This window comes from Halichoeres trimaculatus, unplaced genomic scaffold, assembly GCF_033239565.1.
Source record: "Halichoeres trimaculatus isolate MK-OKI-2021-1 unplaced genomic scaffold, fHalTri1.1 fHalTri1_scaffold_7, whole genome shotgun sequence".
NCBI lineage: Eukaryota > Metazoa > Chordata > Actinopteri > Labriformes > Labridae > Halichoeres > Halichoeres trimaculatus.
In genome coordinates, this window is record NW_027437185.1 from 21,493,359 (window position 1) to 21,519,149 (window position 25,791).

The 25,791-nt window shown below is 39.9% G+C and overlaps 4 protein-coding genes across 4 annotated transcripts; 3 read left to right on the plus strand and 1 right to left on the minus strand.

The window, feature by feature from the left end:
• Positions 1–698: 698 nt before the first annotated feature.
• On the plus strand, positions 699–8,063 carry tcirg1b (T cell immune regulator 1, ATPase H+ transporting V0 subunit a3b). The gene is made up of 21 exons (XM_074674122.1): positions 699–853; positions 1,544–1,662; positions 1,954–2,032; positions 2,157–2,305; positions 2,424–2,519; positions 2,623–2,684; positions 2,767–2,893; positions 3,001–3,083; positions 3,174–3,267; positions 3,415–3,627; positions 3,714–3,864; positions 3,994–4,133; positions 4,381–4,538; positions 4,627–4,717; positions 4,823–4,941; positions 5,033–5,246; positions 5,735–5,845; positions 5,928–6,020; positions 6,122–6,242; positions 6,427–6,598; positions 7,247–8,063. The coding sequence occupies exons 2-21, from the start codon at positions 1,546–1,548 to the stop codon at positions 7,338–7,340; spliced, it is 2,484 nt and encodes an 827-aa protein (XP_074530223.1). The 5' UTR covers positions 699–853; positions 1,544–1,545; the 3' UTR covers positions 7,341–8,063.
• Positions 8,064–8,903: 840 nt separating this feature from the next.
• On the plus strand, positions 8,904–10,339 carry mrpl18 (mitochondrial ribosomal protein L18). The gene is made up of 4 exons (XM_074674493.1): positions 8,904–9,193; positions 9,303–9,471; positions 9,766–10,000; positions 10,089–10,339. The coding sequence occupies exons 1-4, from the start codon at positions 9,106–9,108 to the stop codon at positions 10,164–10,166; spliced, it is 570 nt and encodes a 189-aa protein (XP_074530594.1). The 5' UTR covers positions 8,904–9,105; the 3' UTR covers positions 10,167–10,339.
• Positions 10,340–10,359: 20 nt separating this feature from the next.
• LOC141793668 (protein phosphatase Slingshot homolog 3) lies at positions 10,360–20,289 on the minus strand. Its single transcript, XM_074674492.1, has 17 exons — positions 20,136–20,289; positions 19,189–19,349; positions 17,931–17,968; positions 17,661–17,847; positions 16,488–16,603; positions 16,274–16,342; positions 15,419–15,484; positions 14,412–14,594; positions 14,226–14,319; positions 13,968–14,096; positions 13,682–13,728; positions 13,443–13,589; positions 13,007–13,207; positions 12,688–12,874; positions 12,345–12,437; positions 12,152–12,241; positions 10,360–11,723 (listed from the first exon to the last, which is right to left on the minus strand). Exons 2-17 carry the CDS (start codon positions 19,234–19,236, stop codon positions 11,586–11,588), a joined length of 1,833 nt encoding a protein of 610 aa, XP_074530593.1. The 5' UTR covers positions 19,237–19,349; positions 20,136–20,289; the 3' UTR covers positions 10,360–11,585.
• A 2,004-nt stretch (positions 20,290–22,293) lies between these two features.
• Positions 22,294–25,429, plus strand: grhpra (glyoxylate reductase/hydroxypyruvate reductase a). Its single transcript, XM_074674697.1, has 9 exons — positions 22,294–22,552; positions 22,903–23,033; positions 23,718–23,790; positions 23,873–23,989; positions 24,087–24,175; positions 24,303–24,404; positions 24,559–24,694; positions 25,071–25,201; positions 25,292–25,429. The coding sequence occupies exons 1-9, from the start codon at positions 22,467–22,469 to the stop codon at positions 25,411–25,413; spliced, it is 987 nt and encodes a 328-aa protein (XP_074530798.1). The 5' UTR covers positions 22,294–22,466; the 3' UTR covers positions 25,414–25,429.
• Positions 25,430–25,791: the final 362 nt, after the last annotated feature.

The window sequence follows — 25,791 nt, forward strand, 5'->3', positions numbered from 1 at the left end:
TGTGGATTGTCTGTCTGTTGCAGTTTATGTATGCCTTTAAAATAATTTCACCGGATTACCAAATGTTTATAAGGAGGTGCACATACATGCAGTTCTTTTGAGTTTTATTGGATACTGAACTTCTTGGCTTCTTAATAATGCTTATTTTGGATTAAATATAGAGTTTGACAGAGGCTGTGTTCAGTAATATGCTAAAATGTTTCTGTAATTCTACACTATTTGTGTTATTGATTTTTAAAAAAATGTATCAAGTGTTAATACCCAACTAAATAAGGATAGCAGATTTTTCACATTGAGTTTAACCATTAAAAAAACTCCCGAAGTACCGAATTAACGTCTGCTGGAGGACTCGGCAAACGCAGAAAAAGTTATAAGGCAATTTCATTTCGGTTTAAAACGTCGTTACATTGTCTGTTATCTGCTGTTCCAAGACAGGCCCTGTTAAGTGTTAAATGAGAGTCATGCAGTTCTTCATTAGTGTGTGTCTTAGTTACTGTTGTAAAGCAAACCAGTGACGACACACGTGATATCTATCAACCGGGCGTAGAAGAAAAACATTGGTCAACTTTAAGCTTTTGTCGGGAATAAAATTCAACCAACATTTAAGTATTCATAACCTCTAACTCGCCTCTTGTGGCCAGTTAGTAACCAACTTCAACGGCGCTGCGTCAACAGTCACGTGAAGGCCCAGTAACGTGACTCAAACGGGAAGTGCAGCCGAGCTGCTGAACTTGTCATAAACACGTCTGGTTTGTCCCGGACGGTCAACAGTCACCGGTCTGACAGTCGCGACGCTGCTGGACTGCCCGAAAGACTGCGATTTGGAGTCTGCTGGGATCTAAGTCGGAGACAGGTGAAAACTTAATGTTTTTTGGCTTCTTGTTGTGCTCAAATATAGCTGCCTTGGACCCCTGTCTGCCTTGGATGGACCGCTATTGTCTGGGCAGTTAATTAAAACCCTGCGGTACTTTTTTACTTCCTAGCGGAATTTCCCACACAAATCGAGACCATGAACGCTAAAGTATTTTTCTTCGTTTGATTCTTAATATTTTAGCCTCGTTTTACTACCATTGGTACAACTCAAAATGAAACCTACATTTCGTGTTCACCTGAATGCTCAAGATTGTCACTTAAGAGTTTCTGTACGAGTTACGTAGAAACAACGAACATTCACAGTATTCCTTTATTTAGTAGTCTCTACACGTTTTACATGAGCAACAGCACATCTTCCAAACACTTACCTTTTATCTTGTTTTTAGTTTAGGTTTCTTGTGTCTTGTTTTGCAAGCTGGTGTCTCGTAAAGAATTAGTTGTGAAAAAGTAAGTGAAAATATAAATAGGTGTTTCTCAGTCTGACATTGTGAAATTAGTAGAAACACTCTTCTGTAAGACTGGAAACTCCACCTGGTCTTCTCAGTCAGGAGAAGTTGATGCTTCCTTTTTTTTTTAACAGTTTCCATTTATGAACTTCTGTCCCTCCTGTCAGATTACTGCCTCTCTCCTCATCACCTTCTTAATAATATCCCTTATTCCTTCTTCACAGCTATGGGCTCCATGTTTCGCAGTGAGGAGGTGTGCCTGGTGCAGCTCTTTCTGCAGTCTGGTTCAGCCTACAATTGTGTCAGTGAGCTGGGAGAGTTGGGCCTGGTTGAGTTCAGAGATGTGAGTGGAAAACTAGTTAATAATAATTAGTCAGCTGATGGGCAGCAAGAATATTTTTCATGTGCACATTATTTGCACTGGTTACAAAATAACAACATTTGATTATCTTGTGTTTGTTACTAATGATTCCTCATTAGTGTTTTTGAAATATACCCCATGTATAAATATAAGCTTGGATGATATGGTTGTTTTGAGTCACTGTAAGCCACAAATCCGTTTCTAATAGTGTCATCAGATGACCATGAGTAACTCTGCTGCACTCTTCCTCCCCCTTCTCTTGCCATGTTGTAGCTAAATCCTAACGTGAACGCCTTTCAGAGGAGGTTTGTTGGTGAAGTCAGAAGATGCGAAGAACTTGAGAAAACTTTCAGTAAGTTTTGATTCATCCCCTCTTCCTTCCCTGTGTTTTTTGGTGGCTGGAGTGAGTGCTCTCTGTATTCACTTTGATTAGATTTTAAATGTACCCTCTTTGACCTCTGTTATCTTCCCACCAGCGTTCCTGGAGCAGGAGATCATCCGCTCCCTGTCTCCTCCATTAAAAGGACCCCTCCCACCTCCATGCCCTACACCTTTGGCCCCTCAGCCTCGTGAGCTCATCTCCATTGAGGAAGAATCTGAGCGACTGGCCAGAGAGCTCAAAGAGGTGAGTGCCTTATACAATCAAGGCTGATATGAGGAATGATTGTCTCATCAGTGGACTGTCAGGGGGGTTAACCTCAGAATTGATGATAGGGTTTCTTTTTATGTATTTTGGTTTACAGGTGTCCAGAAACAGAGACAGCCTCCGGGCTCAGCTGACCCAGCTCTGTCAGTACAGAGGAGTCCTGACGAAAACACACTCCCTAACAGCCTCTCAGGTCAGATTGTTGCATTCATTTTTGTGTTTTATGTAGATGAAGTGCTATAGTAAGCACCTCAACTTCAGAAAAGTGCATCAACATGTTTGTCCTTCTCTCTCAGGCACCACCTCCTGTCCTGGAAAGTCAAGGCCTGTTTGATAACCGTCAAGATGTCCACCTGAGGTAGATTTTATTTTCTGAAATGAAGATTCGTTATCTTTTTTTGTTTACTAACCACATTTGTCTTTATCTTTTCAACTTTCAGTTTTGTGGCTGGAGTGGTCCATCCTTGGAAGGTCCCTTCGTTTGAACGATTGTTATGGCGGGCCTGTCGGGGCTATATCATCGTGGATTTCAGAGAAATGGAGGATCGACTTGAGCATCCAGACACGGTAGAGACTTGGAAACAGACACACATATTAAATTTTGATGATTGGTCAGACATAAGTTTCCCTTTGAGTGTTATGTGTACATTTATTTACTCTTCTTTCATTCACAGGGGGAAATGGTGCAATGGACAGTGTTCCTCATATCCTTCTGGGGAGATCAGATTGGACAGAAGGTCAAGAAGATTTGTGATTGGTGGGTAAATCTGAGCATCAGTTTGGTTTTTGTAGTTGATTTGAACACCACACCAACTTGTTGAATACGCTTCATTTCCCCTTGTCACAGCTTTCGCACCCAGACATTTGCATACCCTGAAAGTCCTGCTGATAGAGAGAAGATTCTTCAGGGGCTTGAAACCAGAATTGAGGATATCAAATCAGTAAGAGTATTTCATAAGCACACAGAGAGACAGACCCTCTGGCTTGAAATATCTGTATCACATGGTAGAATATAACAAAGAAAAAATAGAAGTGTTTAAATTTTATGAAACATAGTTCAACCCAGTCTCACTTCCCTCTTCCTCCAGGTGTTGTCACAAACTGAGGCCTTTCTGCAAAACCTGCTCATGAAGGCCGTGGCTGTGCTGCCCCAGTGGAAAGTGCGGGTGCAGAAGTGTAAAGCGGTTCAGATGGTGCTGAATCTCTGCAGCCCCTCTGTCACTGACAAATGTCTGATTGCAGAGGCATGGTGTCCTACTGCCAAGCTGCCTGAGCTGCAGAGTGCTCTCAGAGAGGGAGGGGTAAGAAAGACTCAGAGCAGCAGATGTAAAGAAACAAAAGGAAGTAGACTGTTTCATTTTTACCCAACTGTCTTCTCCATCCTCAGAGGAAGAGTGGCAGTGGGGTTGACTCTTTCTACAACCGCCTGCCATCCACCACCCCTCCACCCACGCTGTTTCCCCTCAACTCCTTCACTGCTGGTTTTCAAAACATTGTTGATGCTTATGGAGTGGCTAGTTACCGAGAAGTAAATCCAGGTTTGTAGGCCCACATCTTTCTTTTTTATTCAGACTTTAAAGGCCAAGTACAGATTTCCAAAGTACGAACCAGCGTACTTACACCTTATCATCATAAGAGTTAAGTTTTTTCTTTGTATGGTTCTGCAGCGGTGTACACCATAATTACATTCCCATTCCTGTTTGCTGTGATGTTTGGGGATGTGGGTCATGGGATACTGATGACGCTTGCTGCCCTCTGGATGGTCCTCGAGGAGAAGGACCCCAAACTGAAGAACAACACTAATGAGGTAATTTGGGAAGTACAGTTAACAATTTGTCCCCTACATATCCTACAGTTGCTCCCTGGGTATATATTAAGTTTACTGCAGTCAGTTTTGCTTTTGTAAGTAGTGTCACTCACTCACTTCAACCATGATCCTCAGTGATCAGTGAAATGAAAAAGAAACAAATGCTATCCGATGAACAAAAGGGTGGAATTATCACCTGTTCTTCGCATATGAAGTACCAACATGCAAAAAACTTTTGTGTGCCCAGATCTGGAGGATGATGTTTGGAGGGCGCTATCTGATTCTTCTGATGGGACTCTTCTCAATCTACACTGGGGCCATTTACAATGAATGCTTCAGCAGAGGCCTCAGCACCTTCAGCTCGGCTTGGCACGTTGGCCCCATGTTTGAGAAGAACATATGGAAGTAAGAAAATCACTCGTTACTCTGAAATGAAATGTTTGTTGCTCAAATTAGCAGTTAATCTTACTTCTTTGTGTTTTATTTCTTGCAGTTCAACAGTCCTTGCACAAAACCAGTATCTGTCTATGGATCCTGTTGTGTCAGGTGTTTTTAACAGCCCCTATCCGTTTGGCATTGACCCGGTGAGCAAACCAGCAAAACTTTTCCACCTGTTCTTTGCCTTCTTTGGACTAGTCTTGATTGACATTTCAGCTATCTAAAATGTTTCATGTGTTTCATTTTCTCAGGTCTGGGGTCTGGCCAACAACAAACTGACTTTCCTGAACTCATACAAGATGAAGATGTCAGTCATCATTGGTATTATTCATATGACTTTTGGAGTCTGCTTGTCATTCTTCAACTACTGGTTTGTAATCATATTTTACCACTTTAATCTGTTTTTAAGCAACATCTCTGACTTATTTTAACATTTTTCCACTTCTTTGTGTTTTCATCAGGCACTTCAAGCAGATGGACAGCATTTTTTTTGTGCTGATCCCGGAGCTCTTCTTTATGATCTGTTTGTTTGGCTACCTGGTGTTCATGGTGGTTTTTAAATGGATCGTCTACACTCCTGCCCAGTCCAAAATCGCCCCCAGTATACTAATCCACTTCATAGACATGTTCCTCTTCACAGAAAACGCTGAGAACCCACAACTCTACACAGGGCAGGTGTGTGTCTCAGTCAGATCTTTAAAAAGGGAATATCTATTTTTAAAAATCTTTTGTACTTGTATTATTTGTTAGTTGGTGTCAGTTCCCTTTATGGGTTCTCTAAACTGACTGAGCCTAGAAGCTTTTGAAGTTTGATTTTGATCAAAGTCTGTGATTGCTATGCTGTTTCACAGATTTCTGTCCTGCCTGAAATATAAAAACCTCTTAGAACATCACCTCCCGTAAACACACTTAAAAGACATTGCTTAAAACATCTATCCATAAATGTGCATCAACTAAGTAACTTAACTTAGAGAGAAGTTTCGGCCATGAGCTGGTTTTATTTTGAAGCTAATCATCATACCATCTTATCATGAGCTGAGACAACTGACTGTCAGAAGAATAAAGTAGTGAAATCTTTTGAAAGATACGTTTTGGAAATAGATTTCTGCAAGTTTAAGAATACTCTCTTATCTGTTCTGTAACTTCTCTATTTCCTTGTGTAGCTTGTGGTGCAGAAGATTCTGGTGGTTATGGCCCTGTGCTCTGTCCCGGTCCTTCTGCTTGGGAAACCCACTTGTGAATACATCACATTCAAGAAAAGACGACGCTACGTGGTAAGTTTGTGTTTGACTGAACCCTTTTTTAAAAGTTGTTCCAAAGTTTGGTGTTTTTGACACATTTATCTAATTCCTGCAGCAACGGGAGGACGAGAGACGGCCCCTTGTGTCAGACGATGGCTCTATCAACACTCGTCAGGGAGAGGTGGAGGGAGGTGCAGTTGAAGAGGAGGTAAGAGAGTAGCAGGCGTAACTTGATTCACTGGAAATAATCAAAATACAGCCAGGGTTGTTACTGCTGCAATTCATGTGTTCAAACTGTGCATTATGCAGGAGTTTGATGCTGCAGACGTGTACATGCATCAAGCCATCCACACCATAGAGTACTGCCTGGGCTGCATCTCCAACACTGCCTCTTACCTCCGACTCTGGGCACTAAGTTTGGCTCATGCACGTAAGTGTCACACAGACAAACACAAAAGTGTACGACAATCCTCACATGACACAGACAATGATAGACTTCCTCTTTAGTCTCAAGGTATAATGTCTTATTCACACACACAAACACATGCACATTATTTATATATATTTTCCAGGCAGGGCAGCAGTCTGATGATGAGTTATTTGTGTCTCCACAGAGCTCTCAGAGGTGTTATGGGTTATGGTGATGCGCATTGCCCTGAAGTGGGAAGGCTATGTGGGAGCCGCTGTGCTCTTTGTGGTTTTTGCCTTCTTTGCAGTGTTGACCATCTCCATCCTCCTGGTGATGGAGGGACTCTCAGCTTTTCTGCACGCTCTCCGTCTGCACTGGTAAGGATGGAAAGTAGAGAAAACAGAAAGGAAAATATGAACAAAAGTTTCACAGTGTTTTTGTGGAGGCTTTTCAAATTGTCTTGATTACCTCTAAACCATATTAGCTGTTAAAAGCCATTTAATAATTAAGCGGACTATCTAAATCCATGTTTCAAAGCAGGGGGTTTGAACCCGTTCTGTGATTTATGAGCATTAAAGACACCATGGATGAAAGATTTGAACATTTAAGCGGTATGACTTAATAAAAAATGACATTTTACTTGAAGATGTTGTTAATGAACAACTAAACATAAACACTGCCTCAGAAAACATTAAAAATGACACCTTTTTATATAGAAAATAAACAGTTGTTTAATTAACCTTTACATTGCATGTGCTAATGTTCATCCCTTGACTAAAGTCTGCCTCATATTAAGGTATAAGATTTATTTTTGCTTTGATAAACATTAAAACAATATCTATAACTTGTGTACGAATAAACAAAAAAAATGTTTCTAGGAAAAAGGAATATGATTCCTAAACCATTTATGATAGGACTTTGTTGTTTTGTATGTACTAGTCAATCAAACAGCTGTAACATGCAAAGTGTTGGGGTATTCTGTTATCAGTATTGTAGGATCAATGTTGTCTCTGTCTCTGTTACAGGGTGGAGTTTCAGAACAAGTTCTACAGTGGTGCAGGCTACAAGTTGAGCCCTTTCTGTTTCTCTTCTCTCATCAATGCATCGCCTGCTCTATGATCAGCCAAACAATTACATAAGATTGCCAAATGGTTACGTTAACATGTCTGTCACTGATGCCTGAACAACACACATCAGATTGACTACCTGTCTTAACAATGCTCCTCATTGGGCTTTAAAACTGTATAATTTACTTACTAAGTCATCATGATGATATCAAATGTGTTTTTCATTGGTGGAATGAGAGTGTGTCCATAAATTAAGAAATAATAACAGCATAGTATGAATTGAAAAATACAATTTTGTACTTCTTGCTCATTTTTCAATATCAGTGTTATGAACTGTTTTCTGATTACTCTTTTGTAGCTCAAGCAGTGGTTGGTAATCATTCAGTCTCACATCATAAACATAATATATTTTAGTAATGAAAAGGGAAAGTACATCAATTGATAAATATGTTTAAGGGATTGTAAGATTGTTGAATCTGTGTACCATGCTTTAATAAGTCAGTCCACAAGGTTTCTCCATAAGATGGCTGGGAATAATCTAAATAATCTTCATGAGCCAAAGATATTTCTCTTTCATTGTCTTGTCTTCCAAACATAATAGGTATTCAATGGTAATTTTTCATGTGCCTTACTTGGAAAGAGTGCTTGTATACATGCAGCCTTTTGGACAGATTATATCATCCATTGTTGTGCCACTACTATTACAAAATATATCCTTTTATTCTGACTTTGCACTGTTAAATGGAACAAATTTGAATTAAAATTAAATATGGGTTTTCTTGTGTCATCTGTTGTGGAAGATCACTTTATATGTCATCGAGTGTGTTTGATCTGGTGGAATTATGATAAAGGAACAAGTGTGTTCGCTTCCTAAACTTGATGAAAGTATGATTTGTAAGGCCACTATTATACTGCTAAAAGACTAGCACTCATAGACACTGAAATTTTAGGGGTAGAGGTTCAGTATATGGATTCTCCTCACTATTGGAGTGGAGGGAAAATAATTCGAAAATGAATGTAGTGTTATGTAAATGTTTACTTGTGATTTAGTATCTCGTTATTTTGATTTAGTTTCTCATCATTATGAGATGACCGAGTGAAAATTATCAGGGTTAACTTTATCATCTCCCTGTCTAGTGGAAGCCTTTTTCTGTTAGTATTACAAAAACAAAAAGTTGAAATAAATCGGGAAGTCATAATAATAAGAAAGTATTAATGACCTAGTATCTCATAATGACAATAAATCATAAAAGGTTTTTTTTTTTTTTTAATTCAAAAAATTATTTTTTAACTGATAGTTTCGTTTCTCGTTTGTTTACTTGTGGAAATGGGCTCCCGTGGAAAACAGAGGGGGGTAGTAAAACAATTTTGAAATGATAGGGGAAAAAAATCAGCACCAAGTCAGGAGTGGCAAAATCAGTGAAAAGACTGGTCGGACTTTATTTTGTACAATACACAAGACTACATGTAATAATTTAAAGATTTTAAGAATGTCATAAGATAATCATTAGTATCCGAACTGAATCACACCCCAGTCCAGTAGGTGGCGGTAGTGCGCTTTTAACTGAAAGGGAATTCTTTTTTATCGGAACTTCTGAAGCGCCCATGGTTGTTTCTGTCAGTGTTGTTTTGGCTGTTGCGCCAGTAGGCGAACCGGATGTTGTCCAAATGTCAAATATGGCGCCCCTCATGTCACGGTGAATCCTAAATCGATCCCTGGATGAGCGCAGCTATGTTTTAGTTACCAGAGGAATACAAGGCTTTTCTGTATGGTTGATAATTTATTAACGTGTACGAGCTGATCACGTGAGGAGAGAATGGCTTTCAGTGGTGTCTGTCGCAGTGCATGTCTGGTGTTGGGTCAAACTCAACGATGTCATTCTTTGGTGTCTTTAAAGCAGGCAGGTGAGTCAACGAGCACTGCTAAGTATGCAGCATAAACAGCAACCAAATAACAAGTATCACAGCTATCAGGTCAAACTCAAAATTGTTCACATTTTCTTCTGTTTTCCAGCTCGTTGTCTGAGCCAAGCAGCCTCACAGCCGAAGCCCACTGTGGATGAGAATGAAGCCGTGAATCCGACATTTGTGAACAGAAACCCCCGAAACCTAGAGCAGCTGGCTTTGGCTGTGAAGGATCGAGGCTGGAAGACCACCTGGCCCCACCAGGAGTACTATCACAGGTCAGTATCCTGGATAGGTTAAGCTACATGTGATAGCTCTGTGTTGTATTCTTGAGTCAATGTCAGACAAAAAGTCTATTACAGTTCTTTCAGAGAGCTTGACAGAAATTCTAGTTATGTAGCCTCAATATAGGCATCAAACATTAGATTCATCAATAGAATATTAAAAATAATCACACAGGATATTACAACACCAGACAAGTAAATCTTTGTAAGACATCAGTGCCACATTTCTAATCTCCACGTTGGTTTGATTTCTCAGATCTCTAACATTTGTTTCTTACATCGTTTCAGATTGGTGTTTTATCGCAGCCAGCATCATGTGACAGCAGAAGTGTACGCCAGCAACTCCCAAAACCCAATCGTTTCATGTTCAACAAAGGAGTGGGCAGTGAAGAAGGAGCTTCCCTCTACAAGCTGCGTGGCTGCAAGTCAAGCTGTCGGGGAAGTGATGGCACAACGATGTCAACAGGCCGGTATCACCAGGATGGTGTACAGGGCAATTCCATGGTCATTTCGCTCTGATGCTGTGAGTTCATACTGTACTGATAGACTCGTATGTCTGTTTCCTCCTGATATCATCACCTGCTTCATGTTTCTCTTTCTGTCTTTCACAGGTTCAGTTATTTAGGAAAGCAATGAAAGATGGAGGAATAACCCTCAGTGAACCCAGAAGAAAATACATTGGTACTTGAGTACGAGTGACATCTACCGCTGCAACTGTTTTTTGTTTTCCACTTTTTAAAACTATGACTGTTCTGATATTAACATCACAATTATCAGTCTCCAAGAAAAAAACTCAAATTGATTGAAATGGTTGTATTGTTGATTAAATGTTTGTGGACACAGGAGTTCCCTTGTGTGTTGATTCATTAAGAAAGAAGGCTCTTGGCTTGAGTATGATTTTTTATTTTTCTCTGTGTTCACTGTAAACAGGAGAGGTGCAGACAGTGGAGAGCTTAACATAGACAGATGTGGATCAGATTTTCAAAAGGTATCATTTCAATTGAAACACAGCGTGATGTTGGCTCAGGCAGTGAGAACAGTGTGTGTCCTGGGATTATAAAGTGCATGTTTTCTTCAAAACTGATCATGCAGATTAAATGTAAATAAGCTTTTGTTTATCATCTTAAAATAAAATATTCCACATCAGCATCTCATGATAGCAAGTCTCAGGACAGTATATTGAATTATTTACCTGTGAAGGTGAATATAAATACACGAGAAACCCCCAAATAGTTTACTCCCACACTTAAACAAAACAAATCACATGCACCAGAATTATCAGCATTTATGTCGGTACTTATACTGCATACATTTATAAATGCATTATGCACACATGCAAAACCTTGGGAGTCACATTTATGCCATGATCAAACTGAGTGAGAACAGCGGAAGATACAAACATCATGGCCTCCAAGTTGGAGTTACATCCTTAAAATCAGCAATCACAGAGTCATGTTTCTTTCTCAGGTTGAAGGCACTCAAACAGCCCTGGTGGATAAAAAAAGGTGACATTGCTTCTTAATATACTGATACATTAAGATTTAAAAAAATTACATATTCATCAGCACATCATAACACATTATTTGGCAAACAGACTCATGCCACAAAACTGGCCCTGACTTGGTCCTTAATAAACACAGCTTGAAAACAGAGAGATCCTGTCACTTCTGGACAATGAGAAAGAAGACATTAACAACTGTCTACCCTGAATCAGCAGCATACAGCATCACATTCTCAGAGGAAAGTAAAGAACAGTCATTTGCATAGATATCTCTGGAGTGGCCCCAGAAGAAGGTAAAGAAAACGGGGAGGACTGTGGCATGAAGGGAGAGACCGATCACATGTGTTAGATATATTTTGACACTTTGATCGGCAGTGAACCATCAGTTCCATTAATAATGAACAGTGATGTGTGAAACATAAATTAAAGCTCTTTTCATCTGAATGACATAAAAATATTAAGCCAGAGCGCATCAGTGTACAAAAAAACCTTGGCATGATAACGGAACACATTTTTTCAGGTGTGGTCTCCTTCATCAAAGGTGTTTTCTCCCCTTCAGGTCCCCTTCCCACCTGGAAATCCCTGCTGTCTCTTTTCTTTGTTCTCTTTAGGGTTTGCTTTGTTCACTGTTTGGCAGACTTCTTGGTTCAGGTGAAACATCCACACATGCCGCCTGGTGAGTCAGACTTCGTCGCCCAAGGCTACGTCTCCGCTGCTTTGGAGAGCGCCTTGGACTGCCTGGAAGCTACAAACAGGACAATATGTGAAGGAGTTCTGAGTTAAAAAAAAAAAAAAAGCTCCACCAGAAAAACTGAAATGTGTGAAAAATTTTAACAGAACAGGAAAAAGAATGGCAGAGGAAATTCTTTTTCCTCAGAAATTCTGGGGATTTGTCATTTTGTACTTTGAGGAAAAATCAAACTTAAGTAAAGTGAAAGACTGGCATCCCATTTGCCGTGCTGGTGAATTAGCTGTCTTTTGCAGTGAGGCTCCATTGCACAAAAAGTGGAATGTTTTGCTATTTGAAGAGTATGCATTTTTTACTTCTCAGACAAGGAGAATTTGACATCAAGACCTGCCTCTACTACAAGCCTGCTTCATACAAAGACTTCCCGCAGTAAAGGCAAATAAAGGCTCATCAGAGACCAGACAAGCAGTCTCAGCATCACTTACCTGTCCTTTATCTTCATCATCTAACTCACTGATCGACTGCATGAGGGAGAAGAGGTTCATCCTGCAACTGCGATTCACACTCGGAGCCACCTTCAGATTTGAGAAAGAAAAGTTTTAAAGTAGAAAAAAATACAACTGTGAAGTGATTTAAATATCCGTTGATGTGGTGTTTGTTCGTTAAGTGTGTACTCACCTTGTCTGGGTCAGTCAATGTTATAACAGGATTTGTGCCCACCTGCACAGGTCCCTGGTTGGTATCAGGGTTTGGTTTTGAGTCTATGAAGACCTAGGTGTGTTGAGGAAGACATAAAGATTTATAACACAGATTTTAAGGTTTAAAATGCCATTAACATATCAATGATTAATCTGTTCTTTGCTTTACTAGATAAACTGATCTGATAACTTTTTCCTCCAATTTAATTATTTTTTATGTCTTTTGTCTTGTCATCACTTCCCTTTCTCTTCTCTTGTTATTAGCTTAAAAAGTTATGGCTAAAGAATTAAAAACAACCCATATCATTAATTTACTTAAATACCTCTGTGTCCTCAGCTGAATCCTCTTTTTCATCTGAGCTCTCTACATCCTCCTCATCGGAGCTAAGTTCTTCATCCTCTTCCTCTTCCTCTTCTGGCTTCTTTTCTTCTCCTTCCTCCTCCTTGTGCATCGACTTTTGCCTGTGCTCTCGAGACTTTCGCCTCCAGAGAGCACTGTGACGCTGCTGGCTGTAGAGATGATTACCACACATTCATTAAAACGTAAATTCATTTTTCAGTTAAAAGATTTTTCAAAAGACATGTACATGTCTGTTTATCTTACTTCAGACATCCTAGCTGATAGATAGATAGAAGCCTGACCTTGCGTTGAGGATACCGTTGTAGGTTTGGAGCTGCTTCATGAAGCCTTCATTTGGCTTGATGATGGACCGGCGGTCTTTGACATAATTCAGTGCCACATCTAGAGGCCAGCGCTCTTGCTTCATGGCATAGGCTATAACCGTGGATGCAGAGCGAGAAACACCCATCTTACAGTGCACCAACACTGCCTGTCCACTCTTTCTGCCATATACAAAGATGAAAAAAAAGATTATTCAGTGGTTCTGGTGGTTTCAGCTGAATAAAAAGTAAAGTTGGCTAGTGCCCTGCCTCTTTTTTTTGATTAAATACTTTTATTTAAAAAAATACGTATTAAGTTTTCAGTGCTCAAACTGAGAGCAAAACACAATGGCTTTAAAAACTGAATTTAGTGGTGAAGTCAATAGAGTGTACATCAAGTGGAGAGTTTCAAGACAACCTGGCAGTGTTGATGAAGTTGTACGTGTCTGGCCAGTGAGCCAGCAGGTCTGTGGCTTCCACGTCATACACTCTGATGTTCATATAAGTAAAGGACTCTGGGAAAAAGTTGTCGATCTCCCTTGTCACATTCAGAATATAGCCCACACTGAAAAACACATAAGCAGCAAGATAAAATAAAAAGCTACCCATGACGTGATGCACAGAACTACAAATTGTATCAAAGACGGAAACACTGACTTGTTTTTCTGCAGCTCCTCAAAGTTGGCTGCGTTCCACTCAGAGCCCTGAGAGCAAACAAAGACAGAGAGGTTCAGTCAACAGCACAGAGGACAAGAAATGACCAAGTCTACATAGTCATCTTCCCTATCACTGTCAGCACACATCTCCCGCAAAGAGGAAGTTACAGTCACATGAAAACATCCTGGGGAAAGCAAACTGCTGTCAGAACACCAAGTGAAGCAAACGAAGGCTTCTCACATGTCGGGAAAACTTTCACTGTCTTTAAAGCCATGAAATCACTCACCAGGTAAAGATAGTCAAATACTTTGGAGGGTTTGTCCATCTGAGCCATGGTGACCAGGATCTCATTATCTATGTATTCCTTATAGGGTCTCATGTCAAAACCGATTCTGGTCTCTAGGGCGGAGTGCACCTACAGCAGAAAAAGAAGGACCAAAATCATTAATACTGACATGCAAACATTTTATCTTTCTTCCTCTTCAGAAAGACTCTAGCTAACTCTAGTAGTTGCTAACTTTTGCTTTCTGCCATCAGATTTTACCATTTTCGAGGTCAGGTTGTCCAGGTCTTCAGTGCTCATGATGTCTCTGAGGTGCTCTTTGATCAGAACTTCATTGGACATTCTCTCTGCAGAGCTTTTAAAAGAAGAAAAAACAGAAAAAGAAATCTTTTGAAAACTATACAAGACTACATTTACTGCATTTCAACTTCAGGGTGTGTCTCTTACCTCTGTCCATCACTGTCTTTTCGTACCGACTCCAGGTCGTGCATGGCCTCCCACTCGTTGAGACAGAAGCGATCTGACTCAATGTGTTGTTGGTAGTGTTGGACCCATTCAAGGCCATTTCCTGGGATCACTGCTGCCTTCACTGCCCGCTCGCAGCAGCCATGCAACGCCTGCAGCACTGACCTTACAGCCATGCAGATGTTCAACATTAGGATCATGGATAATGCATTTTTGAGAACTTAAAATTTTTTAACACAGTTAAAAGAAAATTTGTTGTTTTGAAGGGAGGCTTAATGGTACCACTTTGCCCAAAGGCTAACTTAAAGTTCCTCACGGAACTTTTTAGTGCAGATTACCTTTTTAGGTATTTTCACCTCACCCCTTTGCCTTTCTGCTTTTACTTTTTGATTAATGTCAGGATGCACACTGTGCTGGTCAGACATATGTACTTCATCCTGTTTTCTTTTGCATCTCAGAACAACAGTGATGGTTAATGTGTGATGGCAACTATTTCGTTCCTGTGTGATAGAACAGTAACCGTACAACCGGTCTTGGTAAGGTTGGATTTTGTTTAATTAACAAACAACGAGCAGTTTCAAATCCCAGTGAAATCCCATCATTTGCATGGACCTGACTTTCTTTCTTTCTCTCCACAGCCAATTGAGCTACACAGACCTGAAACCATTACAAGGTCCATAAGTACAATTTTTTTTAAAGTGACTGAAAGGCATTTTGCCACAGCCCCATGAGTAGCAGCATATAGCATAGTTTCTGTACTTATTGTGTAATCTAAATGGCTTCTCCAACCACCTGACATCCTGACTGCCATCCATCATTGGTAAAAGTTCCCCCTGTCACTGATGAGAAGCTCAGAAAACCCAGCTTCGAAAAAGCCATTTAGTAGCAGTTGGACATGTGACTGTTGAAGTTAAAGCACAGTGCTGACTGCCCAAACAAGGACATCAGTGTTGTGATATTAACACATGGTTGTCAGTGTTTTCACTCACCACATAGTCTGCATTGAAACTGGCTTGAAAATTCTGGTCTCTTCTGCTGTAGTCACACTGAAACCACTGTGGGGAACAGGACAGAAATATGGGTTACAACAGTATGTCAGAGGGAGATAAAGAAGGAAGTGAGAATGCACTACTGATAAATAGCTTTGTTGCATAGACAGAGATAATTCATTTATTCAGTGCAAATTAGCGACAGCTCTCATGAAGAAAAGTGGAGGATGATCATGTGAGGACAGAGAGGCAGCGAGAAATTAGCATGGCAGGAGGTGTGAACCAGCTTTCTGTGGGTGAACATGCTGAGAGTGTCATACATATCACACCAAAGTACCACAGCTCATAAGTTAAAACACAGCACATCGAATGGCCTGGGTTAGCCTTTGTGCTGTCACAGCTGCTAACTCTCGCTGTTACAGATCCCTTTTTCTATTTTCTCCACCCAAAATAGAAAGAACGCTGGATCAAATAAACAACTCAACTATTGAAGTTAGATCATAGCCAGTGGTTAACCATCCCAGGTCACTAACAACAAAACTAATGGAGGGTTTTAGCGCCTACATGCTTCAACGGTACATCTGGTACATAAACAGAAAGAAGAAAAAACAGATCCACTTTCATTTTACTGAAAAAAAAACACACAATCCCCTGCTTATATAAGGGTTCTGAAGGAGTGATAGGAGCAGTTGTAATTTATTAAGAATGATTTGGCTCCATAAATAGACACATTACTCGGTCACATTATCTCTGGCTGCTGTCCCAGACATCAGACTGGCCCATCTGTGCTGCAGCCTCTTAAAACACTGTGCCTGTACTCTTAAATTTTAATCTTTTTTGAAAGATATTTCTTACCCATCTCCGTCCAGATAAACCTGTGTGTCGCTCCATACTGGCAGAACCAAGCCGATGGTGCACTGATCGCTGCAGAGAGGAAAGAATGACATGGGACAGGGACATGAGACACAGACAGCAGTTTACGTTGTCAAATCTGAACCAGAGATTATCAACCTGATGGACTTGTCTTATCGTGTGTGATACATAACACCAGAGTCTTAGTTACACAGACCTGTCTGAGTCTGGGAAATCCATGCCCAGCAGGACGCTCTCCTGTTTGTTTCCAAGGGTGGAGACGACAATCAGATACCTGACTCTGACTGAGCTGACTGACTCCAACTGCACCGCCTGCATGACAGAGTGAAAATACTAAAAGGGTCAGAGAATGGGAAGGTGTGCAAATTGTGGTAATTTATTAATAGAATCAATAAAAGATAAATTCAACAAGTTTTCCCTGTAGTTTCCCATCACACTAAATGAATATGTCTGATTACTCAGTGCACAAACTCCCATCCAGGGTATTTTTTTGGCCTTGCTGTACAAATAAAAAAAGTGAATATACTCCCTAAGAAACACAGATACAGACAAAAGTCCACTCAAAGAACTCCAACTTCATCCTGACATGTTGTAGCCATTTGACCCCGAACATAATCTAACATTAGTAAAGCATCTGCCTTCAATTCCTCTCTGGTCAGTTAATTACACATAAAAACAAACAAACAAAAGCATGATCACACCAGGCTACAGTCCCTGTATAAAGAGCAGACTGTGTTGCATTATCAACTGTCAGTATTTTGTTTTCAAGATTTTCTGTCTTTTTATCTTCTGACTTTGATTTTACAATTTATTTTAGCACATGCAACAATACATTACAAGACCCAAAAGACAAACCTGACTCCATAAAATGCCTGCATAAGCTACTGGCTGCCTGTATAAGCTACTGGCCAACATCAAAGTGAATTAGAGGCTTTGGAAAACAAAAGTTGTTCTCAGTGAAACATGCAGAGTGGCCCGCGTAGCTCATTCACATGGAGAGTTGAAAGATTTTCCCTGTGATAAGCAAATGTGTTGTCATACGTTTCACAGTAAATGACTTTCTGACAGTGATGTCCTCGCCACAGCATACCATCTATGCTTGGTTTGGGATGGTTAGCATTCTGTGTGCCTGCTACGATGCATCAATCCAAACAACTTTAATGCACAATTAGACTGTTTGACCAGTGATAATCTTCAGACTGTCAGTGTGACTATTTGGCCTCTGCCGACTGTAAAAACGCTGCTATCAGTCACCAAAACATCCTGATGGGAGAAAGTTACTTCACTGACACAAAAATATTTCTACACACTAGTTTTTTTTAGCTTTCCTGATCTGATTTTGCAACATGCATTCAACTTAAGTCCTCACCAGCTTGATGGTATCTTCTGGTCTGAGCTGCTCCACCATGGCATGAATCTGTCGATGCCGTTTGTCGGACGCTCCATCATGTTCCTTTGAAGGAGGCGTTGGAGGAGGAGAGGACTCCTCATTAATGCTCTCCCTCTCATCCTCCTCCAGCAAAAGCACGGCCCCCTTCACGAGGGCAAAGCTCTCCCTACAGATGGACCAAGATCTGTTAGAAAACTGGGAATCCCTCTGACAGATGGAAATATAGATACAAGAGAAGGGTACATCTACCTTTTCTGGAGTCTTCCTCGTCTTTGGGAACCTTCATCCTTAATAAATAATAAAAAAGAAATATGAACAAGACAGTCTCATGAGTAACAGGTTTAATAAGTGTAACATGAACCTGTTTTGGGTACAAACCCACATTAAGCCATCATGCTAAGCTTTTTTCCTGGGCCAAGCTGCCTGTAAAATTTAAATTCTGACATAAAAACCTTTAACTTTTTATTTAGCTTATACTGAGGTTGTAATACACTAATCAAATGAGAACGTATAAAAAGATGATTTGTTGATTATTTATTTATGACTTAGTAATGACATAAGTGTTGAAACACTGTAATTAACTTTTAGGAGCACTGGAAAGAGTGTGTGTGAAGTTTTTCCTGTTGAAAAAATGTTGACACAAGACACCGGAAAACATGTTCTGTAATTTCTGGGTGAAATGTGGCGCAACATAGATAAGATGCAGTGGAAGACTGAAGCGAGGAGACAGATATAGAGTGACATGTGAGCAAGAAGAAGAAGGCACTAAGGAGGGAATAAAAGATACTAAGTAAAATAAAAAGATAAGATTTTAGAGTGCAGGAGTAAGGGAGGGGGAGAGAAAGAAAGAGAGAAAGAAAGTAAAGAGGGAAGTAGTAGTAGTAACAAAGGTTCACAGAAAAAGAAACTGGAGACAGTAACTTTACCTGTTACGCAACTGACAAGTCCAGACAGAGTCAAGAAAAAATAAATAAATTAAAGAAGAGAAGTGGGCAGGAGCCAGGAGAGGAACAATGAGGTTTGAAGAAGAAAAACAGGAGAGAGCACAGGTTAAGATATTGAGTGATTAGATTCTGTGACAAATTATGCAAGAATGAGATCATTTATGGTTAAGTTGAAAACAATGAAAGCTGTGAAGAAAAGCCGATTAAATTCATGACAGACTATGAAATGATGACACTGGGTTCATGTGTATGTGTGGATATACAACTACAGTGGCAGAGATGATGTGTTAATCAATTTGGTGACCTCACATCTGTTTAGTCTGTTAATGTAATCACATGTGTTAAACACAACAGGCCCTCCACTGTTCAGGAGATGTTGGTGATGATAATTCACAAAGGCACAAACTTCCAACCAACTGTTCTTCACACAGAAATTAAAGAGTACTGCTTTAAAGTTTTTTTTATAGTTCTGCATTAGTATTTACAAAGAAAAATGAACAGTTTCATGTCCAACTACATGTTGCATTGTGTCCAAAAAGGGCTTTGCATGTGGCTGAACTCACTGAAGCGCCGGACACAGAAGGAGTCCTATGCAGGGTCAACAGAGCCATGGCACAGTACAGGTATTCCTCCAGAAAACCTGCAGCTGCGGGCAGGCCCAGACAAGCTCTGCAGGTTCCTGAGCCAAAAGTGTGTCGAGGGCGGGGCGAATACTGGTATTTCTCTGAAAAAACACACAGATATTTGATTGCACCCCAGAAGTAGGCTTAATACCAGAGATTCCAACTGATGAGTCAGAGAACTTGAGCTGGGAAACTACTGAATGGAAGAGAAGAGTTTGGTTTGTAGATGTTTGGGATGAGCAATATGACAAAATATGGGATCTATGAATGCATACTTTGGATAGTAACATGTCTCTTTTCATCAGACCAATTTCACTTGTGGCATCACTGGTTTAACAGGCTTAATATAATATGCCCAGGTATTCTACTCATTCAGCTCCGTTCCTTAAGAAAAAACTAAGATATTTTAATAACACGTACTGAGCATTCATGATTCAAGATAAAGTGAATATTTGACACAGAATGGTGATTGTTTCAAAAGTAGACAAATATTGGTGCCTTATGTCTTTTCTAAACAGTTTTTAAGTCTGTAGAATCAAACACGTTAAAATCTTTCCATAAATGGTTTCCTGAGTGTGAGGACTGACCATGATGGCATGAGTAGTGTGGTAACGCCTTCACTTTACAGCAGTCAGTATATGAAAAGGTTTCAGCTCAGTACAGAGATAACACATTGGTTTATACTCTGTTTTTATTGCCAGGTGAGTAAACACATGAGAGTGATTTGATCCTGTCAAACTGGCTGCAGACAGAACGCGGATCGCTACAGCAACAAAAAATAAGCTGTGTAGCCTGTTACACGCAGTCAAGCTAACAGCTGACGATACGGTCAGCCTCTGCTGTTACCAAGACAACATCAGAATTTCTCCAAAATGGCAATTTCTCACCTTTCCTGAAGAAGATCCCCTCTCTGATTTCCTGGTTCAGAAGGATAATTGTTTGTTTCCACAGCAGTGAGAGCTTCGTATTCCCCCCCTCTTTCGCTGCTCAGCGCTGCCCCAGAGGAGGAGTTTACACCACACCGAGCATAAGCACTGAAAAACGAAGGCGCGGACAACTACGTCATACGTAGGCAAGCTAAATCTTCGTCGACCTGCAATGACATAAAAAGTGAAAGCAACAACAGACTGGGAAGTTAGTGTAACAGGCGTGAAATAACTGTTTTAGCAACTAATGTAGCTTTATTGTGTTTTTGTCGGATGATTTATGTTTCACTTGTGGCCAGTGAGGAGTTGCATCAAACAAATGTGGCCACAAAGTTCAAAATGCAATAACATAATAATAAAGAAATAGGACCTAAAATGTGAAATTTAAAAATTTATTACATGTTTAAATTTGCAACCAATTAAACCCAAGAATAAGAGTGGCTAGATTTATTTGACTTTGGGTGGGTACTGAATATGGGCTGATAGCTTTCAATCCAAACACTGTCCGATTGGATTGGATTGGAATTTATTTTTTAACAGCATTTCTCTTGGTCAAAAAATATATTCTCAGCTACGATCTTTACTGAAAGAATTGTGAATGAACGTTTTTTTTTAACAATACATTCACCAAGAAAGAAGTGTTTTTTCTGAATATTTAAAAATTTATGTCTACATGTCAAAATTTACAAATTCCCTCTTTCTAGTACTGTTCGATTCCAGCTTCTTTATGTTTGACTGATAAATAGGTTAAAATTAATACTGATAAATGGATTGATAGAAGTGTGCTCAGTATGAAAGATAAAACAAAAGGGCATACCATTTGACTTCATTTTACCCAATCAGATGCTCTGGATAATTGTTCTAAGGAATTTAACAGTTTTACCTCAGCAAGTTGCTTTTTTTTTTCAACTTTTACTATTTACTATTTTTCTAAAGAATGTATCAAATTTTGTACTTTTTTTCTGTTTAGCTAGATTTTATGTTGCCACAGATCCTGTGCTGTTGTTGTGTCATTTGTCCTGGAACAATTTGAGAGCACCTGGAAACTCATGTAACAATAACCCCATCATTTTCAGTGCCTTAGAGGCACGGTTCATTACAAAGAAGTTCCAACTAAAATCAAAGTTAACAACATCACTACTATCCCTAATTCAGGGAAACCCAGGCTTTAAGGCCACCATGTCTGGTGCTGGGTGACACTTGAACATCCAAAGAAATAGAGGGGATTTAGAATCTATTCAAAGGAGCATTCTTGTCATTTTTTGAACAAATTCAAAAGTGAAGTCTTCCCAGGTGCCACTTTGTTTTTAGATACCTCCAAAGAAGAGATTTCATAAACAGAATAAAAAACAACCTGCCGCTGAATCACAGCAAAATAAACTGGGTGTGAATCCTGATGAGGATAAATAGGAGGTGATATGGACTCATACAAGGTAGATCTCTGTGTGTGGTTATGCAAGATCCATATGATTTATTTATATGATCTGAACTACTCGCAGAGACATGGAACAGACCCTTGAATTGTCTAAAATGTGAAATCTCAGTGGGGACCTACACTGTTTGGTTTTGCCCCAAAATACAAACATATCATATAAGTATTGTACATTACAGGGGAAATATTATCTATATCACTCTGTGTTTGAATCCTGGCTCTTTACTCCTGGGTCAGCTGGGTTGAGAGGGTACTGTTGGTGCCTGCTCCAGCAGACTGTATAACATTTTTATATGTGCAGCAAGCAAGAATAGCTTTTTGTTATGTTTTCCTCTTAAACACCCTAAAAAGAAGAAAAGAGAAGGAAAAAAGGAACAACTCTGGGGATTTAACCTTCCAACATATTTTTATGTGTCATTTTGTTAATATTATTTGGGATGAATCTGTAGACCAATGCTGTTCTGGGTATTTTTGTAACATTTATTTATGAATTTATTATGGAAAATTGAAAGAAATAAGAAAAAAGCAATATACATACGATGAAAAAAAAGTTCCTTATAAAAATTGAATTGTCTCTTTATTACACAGATTTGATTTAACTGATCTTGTGGTAGACTGGAGAAAGTAAATCTTCTCTCATAGTTCAAAACTAATTCCATACCTACGCATGCGCAGTATCGTGTATGTAGCTGAAGTACTTCCTGAAGGAGCGTGTGAAGTGTAGTTTGTTCATCAGTTGTGCAGACGCTGAAGGTTAAATCGTGTTAGTACCTGTGTGTGCAGAGTGAAGGCATCCAACCTCTAAGTAACATAGTTTTCTGTTCGAAGAGGTTTAAATGAGTGTTTCGCGTTAAAGTGGGATGCAGACAGTAGCAAAACTAATGAAGGTTTTCGTAACGAGGCGCATCCCACAGGAGGGAATGAAGATCCTGTCAACGTCTGCAGTGTATGCATTATCTTTTATCGTCTACTGACTGTTTGTAGACTTTAGCATGGCAGCGTTTCATCACTTACCTCTGACAGTGACACTCCTTCACGGTGGGGCCTTGCATGTCTTATCCGTGCAGTTTGTTGACACATGTTGAGACAGTTATCAGTTTCAACAGGGTTCATGTTACAACCAAGAAGCCATTAAACGCTTTGAGATCATAAGATGAAAGCTGAACTAAAGAGGAACTGCTGAGGCTTCTCCAGGAGTTCAAACCATTTATAACTACAGTTTACCTTATTGACAACCAGTGAAACTGAATAAGCTCATCACATGCATTTTGTCTCTCTCTGTCTTCTTGGGAACAGATGTGACGTGTCTCTGTGGGACTCAGATGAACCTGTTCCGAGAGCAGAGCTGCTCAAAAGTGTGCAGGGCGCTCATGGTATCCTGTGTATGCTGTCAGACAAGATTGATTCAGAACTTCTGGATGCTGCAGGTACTCATACTTGTGTTGATCTCTGTCCTTAACTCATAAGTCTTTAATGAGACAATTTATTTGATTGTGTTTGGATGTGGTATTTTTAGTGTCATTACTGCTCAGCCTGGGTACACAGAAACAAAATTATGACAAAATAAACAGAGTTAAATTTATTTTTATCAGTTAAATAAAACACATGACAACTGTAAATTAGTTTGATGATTAGCTGAGTGACAATACACCTAAAAGAAACACTCAACTATTGCATAGTCAATATAATCATTTGATTTAAGGAGGAAGTGTAGAAGTTGTTCCTAGTCAAAATAAAGAGACAAACTATACACAGTAAAAATTATTCCCCTCTTTTGGAAGTGTTATTAAGACAATTCTTCATGATGCTTTAAGTGGTTGTTTTCTGTTAAAGATTGTAAAAACAAACCCACCATAGCATTGGCTTTTTGAATGCACTTTTATGCTTCTGTTACAGAGCTTAGAGGGACTGGAAATGAGAAACATCCTGGTTGGACTGAAAACAGGGTGTTATAGTTATTTATTCTCCCTCAGCCCTGAGTTAACCTCTAATTCTAATTTAATCGAGGAGAAGACAATTCACAAACAGGCCTAGAAATTTAGTAATTTCCTGTCTCTCATCATTGTAGTTCTATGCCTGAGTTTTTTTCGCTGATTTTTCTCTAATTCTAGGGCCAAACCTGAAAGTCATCAGCACCATGTCTGTGGGATTTGATCACTTGGTTCTTGATGAAATCAAAAAACGGTGAGTCAGCCCTACCAAACCACTCTTTGAACAGCAGCATGATGTAGATGTGACAAAGCTTTATTTCTGTATTAATTAACAGTGGTATACGTGTTGGATACACTCCTGGTGTCCTGACTGATGCCACAGCAGAGCTGACTGTTGCGCTGCTGCTTGCCACTGCTCGAAGATTACCAGAGGCTATCGAGGAGGTCAAAAAGTCAGTGTGCATTACGGGAAACATTTACCTGAATCAGCATCTACTTTGATACTGTTTGTGTTTCATTGGAAATGATTTATTTCTCTCTTTCTATCAGCGGTGGCTGGACCTGCTGGAAGCCTCTCATGATGTGTGGTTATGGGCTCTCCGGCAGCACAGTGGGAGTCATTGGACTGGGCCGCATAGGTTATTGCCTTATTTACTTTGTAACTCCCATTCCAGTAATATATCTTATCATATCCAACTAGTAAACTCTGGTATTGTCTTTTTCAAATACAGATTGAATAAGTTGTGGATTATTTATTTTCTTCAGGCATGGCCATTGCTCGCAGACTCATGCCATTTGGAGTGAAGAGGCTGATGTACTCTGGAAGAACAGCCAAGGTCGAAGCTGCTGAGTTAAATGGAGAGTTTGGTAAGAAAAGCTCAGCACCCAGTGAAAGATTAAAAACATATTAGTAATGAAAGAACACAATGGAAAAGATGTAAAAACAGAATATTTAATAACAGGGATGTTCATGTTGCGTTTCATATTTTCCATCTCTCCTTCCTCTTCTTCTTTTGAACAGTTCCTCTGGACACACTTGTGACTGAGAGCGACTTTATTGTTGTTTCCTGCTCTCTGACACCAGAAACCCAAGGGCTGTGTGACAAGGCCTTCTTCAGCAAGATGAAAAAAACAGCAGTCTTTGTCAACTCAAGCAGGTAGACTTCTGAACCAAACCTCATCATGGGATTATTACAGGGCAGTTATATTTTAATATCCAAAAACTGAGACTAGTGCTACTTATATAAGTTAGCAGCTGTCGGACACAGTACAAACACAGTGAAGGGATGAGTGATAACTGCTTTCACTGTTACATGGTCTGGCTCAGTACACTAAAGAAACATTAAAGTGAGCTGAGCAACTCAAATTAAGCCAAACTAACATTAGCTGCACTTCTGCTTACAGAACATCCCTATGAGCTTGGTCCATCTAAAATGAGCTTAAGTCTGGTTTTGGATTTCAGTGGTCTTAAATGCTCCAAGCTTTACTTTTACCATACATATGGACTAAGATGTAGGAGATGTTTGGTTTTAGGGGGACTGTAGTGAACCAGGAGGACCTGTATGAGGCTTTGTCCAGCGGACAGATTGCTGCAGCTGGGCTGGATGTCACCACACCTGAGCCACTTCCAACAAACCACCCTCTTCTTACGCTTAAAAACTGTGGTGAGTAATAGGATATGAAAAAGACATAGAGGTGACTCTTTTCTCACTTTGCCTCCTGATTTGACGAACATTTTTATTTACCCTGTGCAGTGGTGTTACCGCACATTGGCAGCGCCACCTACTCCACGAGAGGCGTGATGGCAGCGCTGTCAGTTCAGAACCTGCTGGGGGGTTTACAGGACGCAGAGATGCCCAGTGAACTCACCTTCTAGTGCCACGAACCTGAGCCGCTGACCTGACAGCACTACTAAAACACCATACTGACTTTAGTTGGGAAGCTGTATTTGAACCACAAAACATTTACTAAATGTGGAGGAAGTTGTTCAAAGTATAAGCCTTTGACTTGTTAATCCACACTTTATTCTGGTGCTAATAGTTCATGTTGCTGTCACAAAACAGAATAACACTCCAGCTCTGTGTCAAAACAGAAACCATGAAAAATAAAAATTAATAGCTGATGGATGAGCTTTTTTGTTTTCTTTCAGAAATGTATCATGCTCAAAGATTAAGTTTAGTGTCATCACTCTCGATATAGAAGTCATATTATTCTCTCCTTGGAGACATTTTTTTAGTGCATTCACATCAGCTAC

Bases quoted from the DNA above. Each gene is read 5' to 3' on its own strand.
- LOC141793668 (XM_074674492.1), bottom strand. From the start codon at position 19,236: ATGGCTCTGTTGACCCTGCATAGGACTCCTTCTGTGTCCGGCGCTTCA. The intron at 17,848-17,930 runs GTAGATGTACCC...GTCCATCTGTAG, and splicing joins CGAGGAAGACTCCAGAAAAG to GGAGAGCTTTGCCCTCGTGA. The intron at 16,343-16,487 runs GTCTGTGTAACT...TCCTCTCTGCAG, and splicing joins GATTTCCCAGACTCAGACAG to CGATCAGTGCACCATCGGCT.
- mrpl18 (XM_074674493.1), top strand. From the start codon at position 9,106: ATGGCTTTCAGTGGTGTCTGTCGCAGTGCATGTCTGGTGTTGGGTCAA. The intron at 9,472-9,765 runs GTCAGTATCCTG...ACATCGTTTCAG, and splicing joins CACCAGGAGTACTATCACAG to ATTGGTGTTTTATCGCAGCC. The intron at 10,001-10,088 runs GTGAGTTCATAC...TGTCTTTCACAG, and splicing joins GGTCATTTCGCTCTGATGCT to GTTCAGTTATTTAGGAAAGC.
- grhpra (XM_074674697.1), top strand. From the start codon at position 22,467: ATGCAGACAGTAGCAAAACTAATGAAGGTTTTCGTAACGAGGCGCATC. The intron at 23,990-24,086 runs GTCAGTGTGCAT...TCTTTCTATCAG, and splicing joins GCTATCGAGGAGGTCAAAAA to CGGTGGCTGGACCTGCTGGA. The intron at 24,695-25,070 runs GTAGACTTCTGA...GTTTGGTTTTAG, and splicing joins GTCTTTGTCAACTCAAGCAG to GGGGACTGTAGTGAACCAGG.
- tcirg1b (XM_074674122.1), top strand. From the start codon at position 1,546: ATGGGCTCCATGTTTCGCAGTGAGGAGGTGTGCCTGGTGCAGCTCTTT. The intron at 4,134-4,380 runs GTAATTTGGGAA...TTGTGTGCCCAG, and splicing joins TGAAGAACAACACTAATGAG to ATCTGGAGGATGATGTTTGG. The intron at 5,247-5,734 runs GTGTGTGTCTCA...TTCCTTGTGTAG, and splicing joins CACAACTCTACACAGGGCAG to CTTGTGGTGCAGAAGATTCT.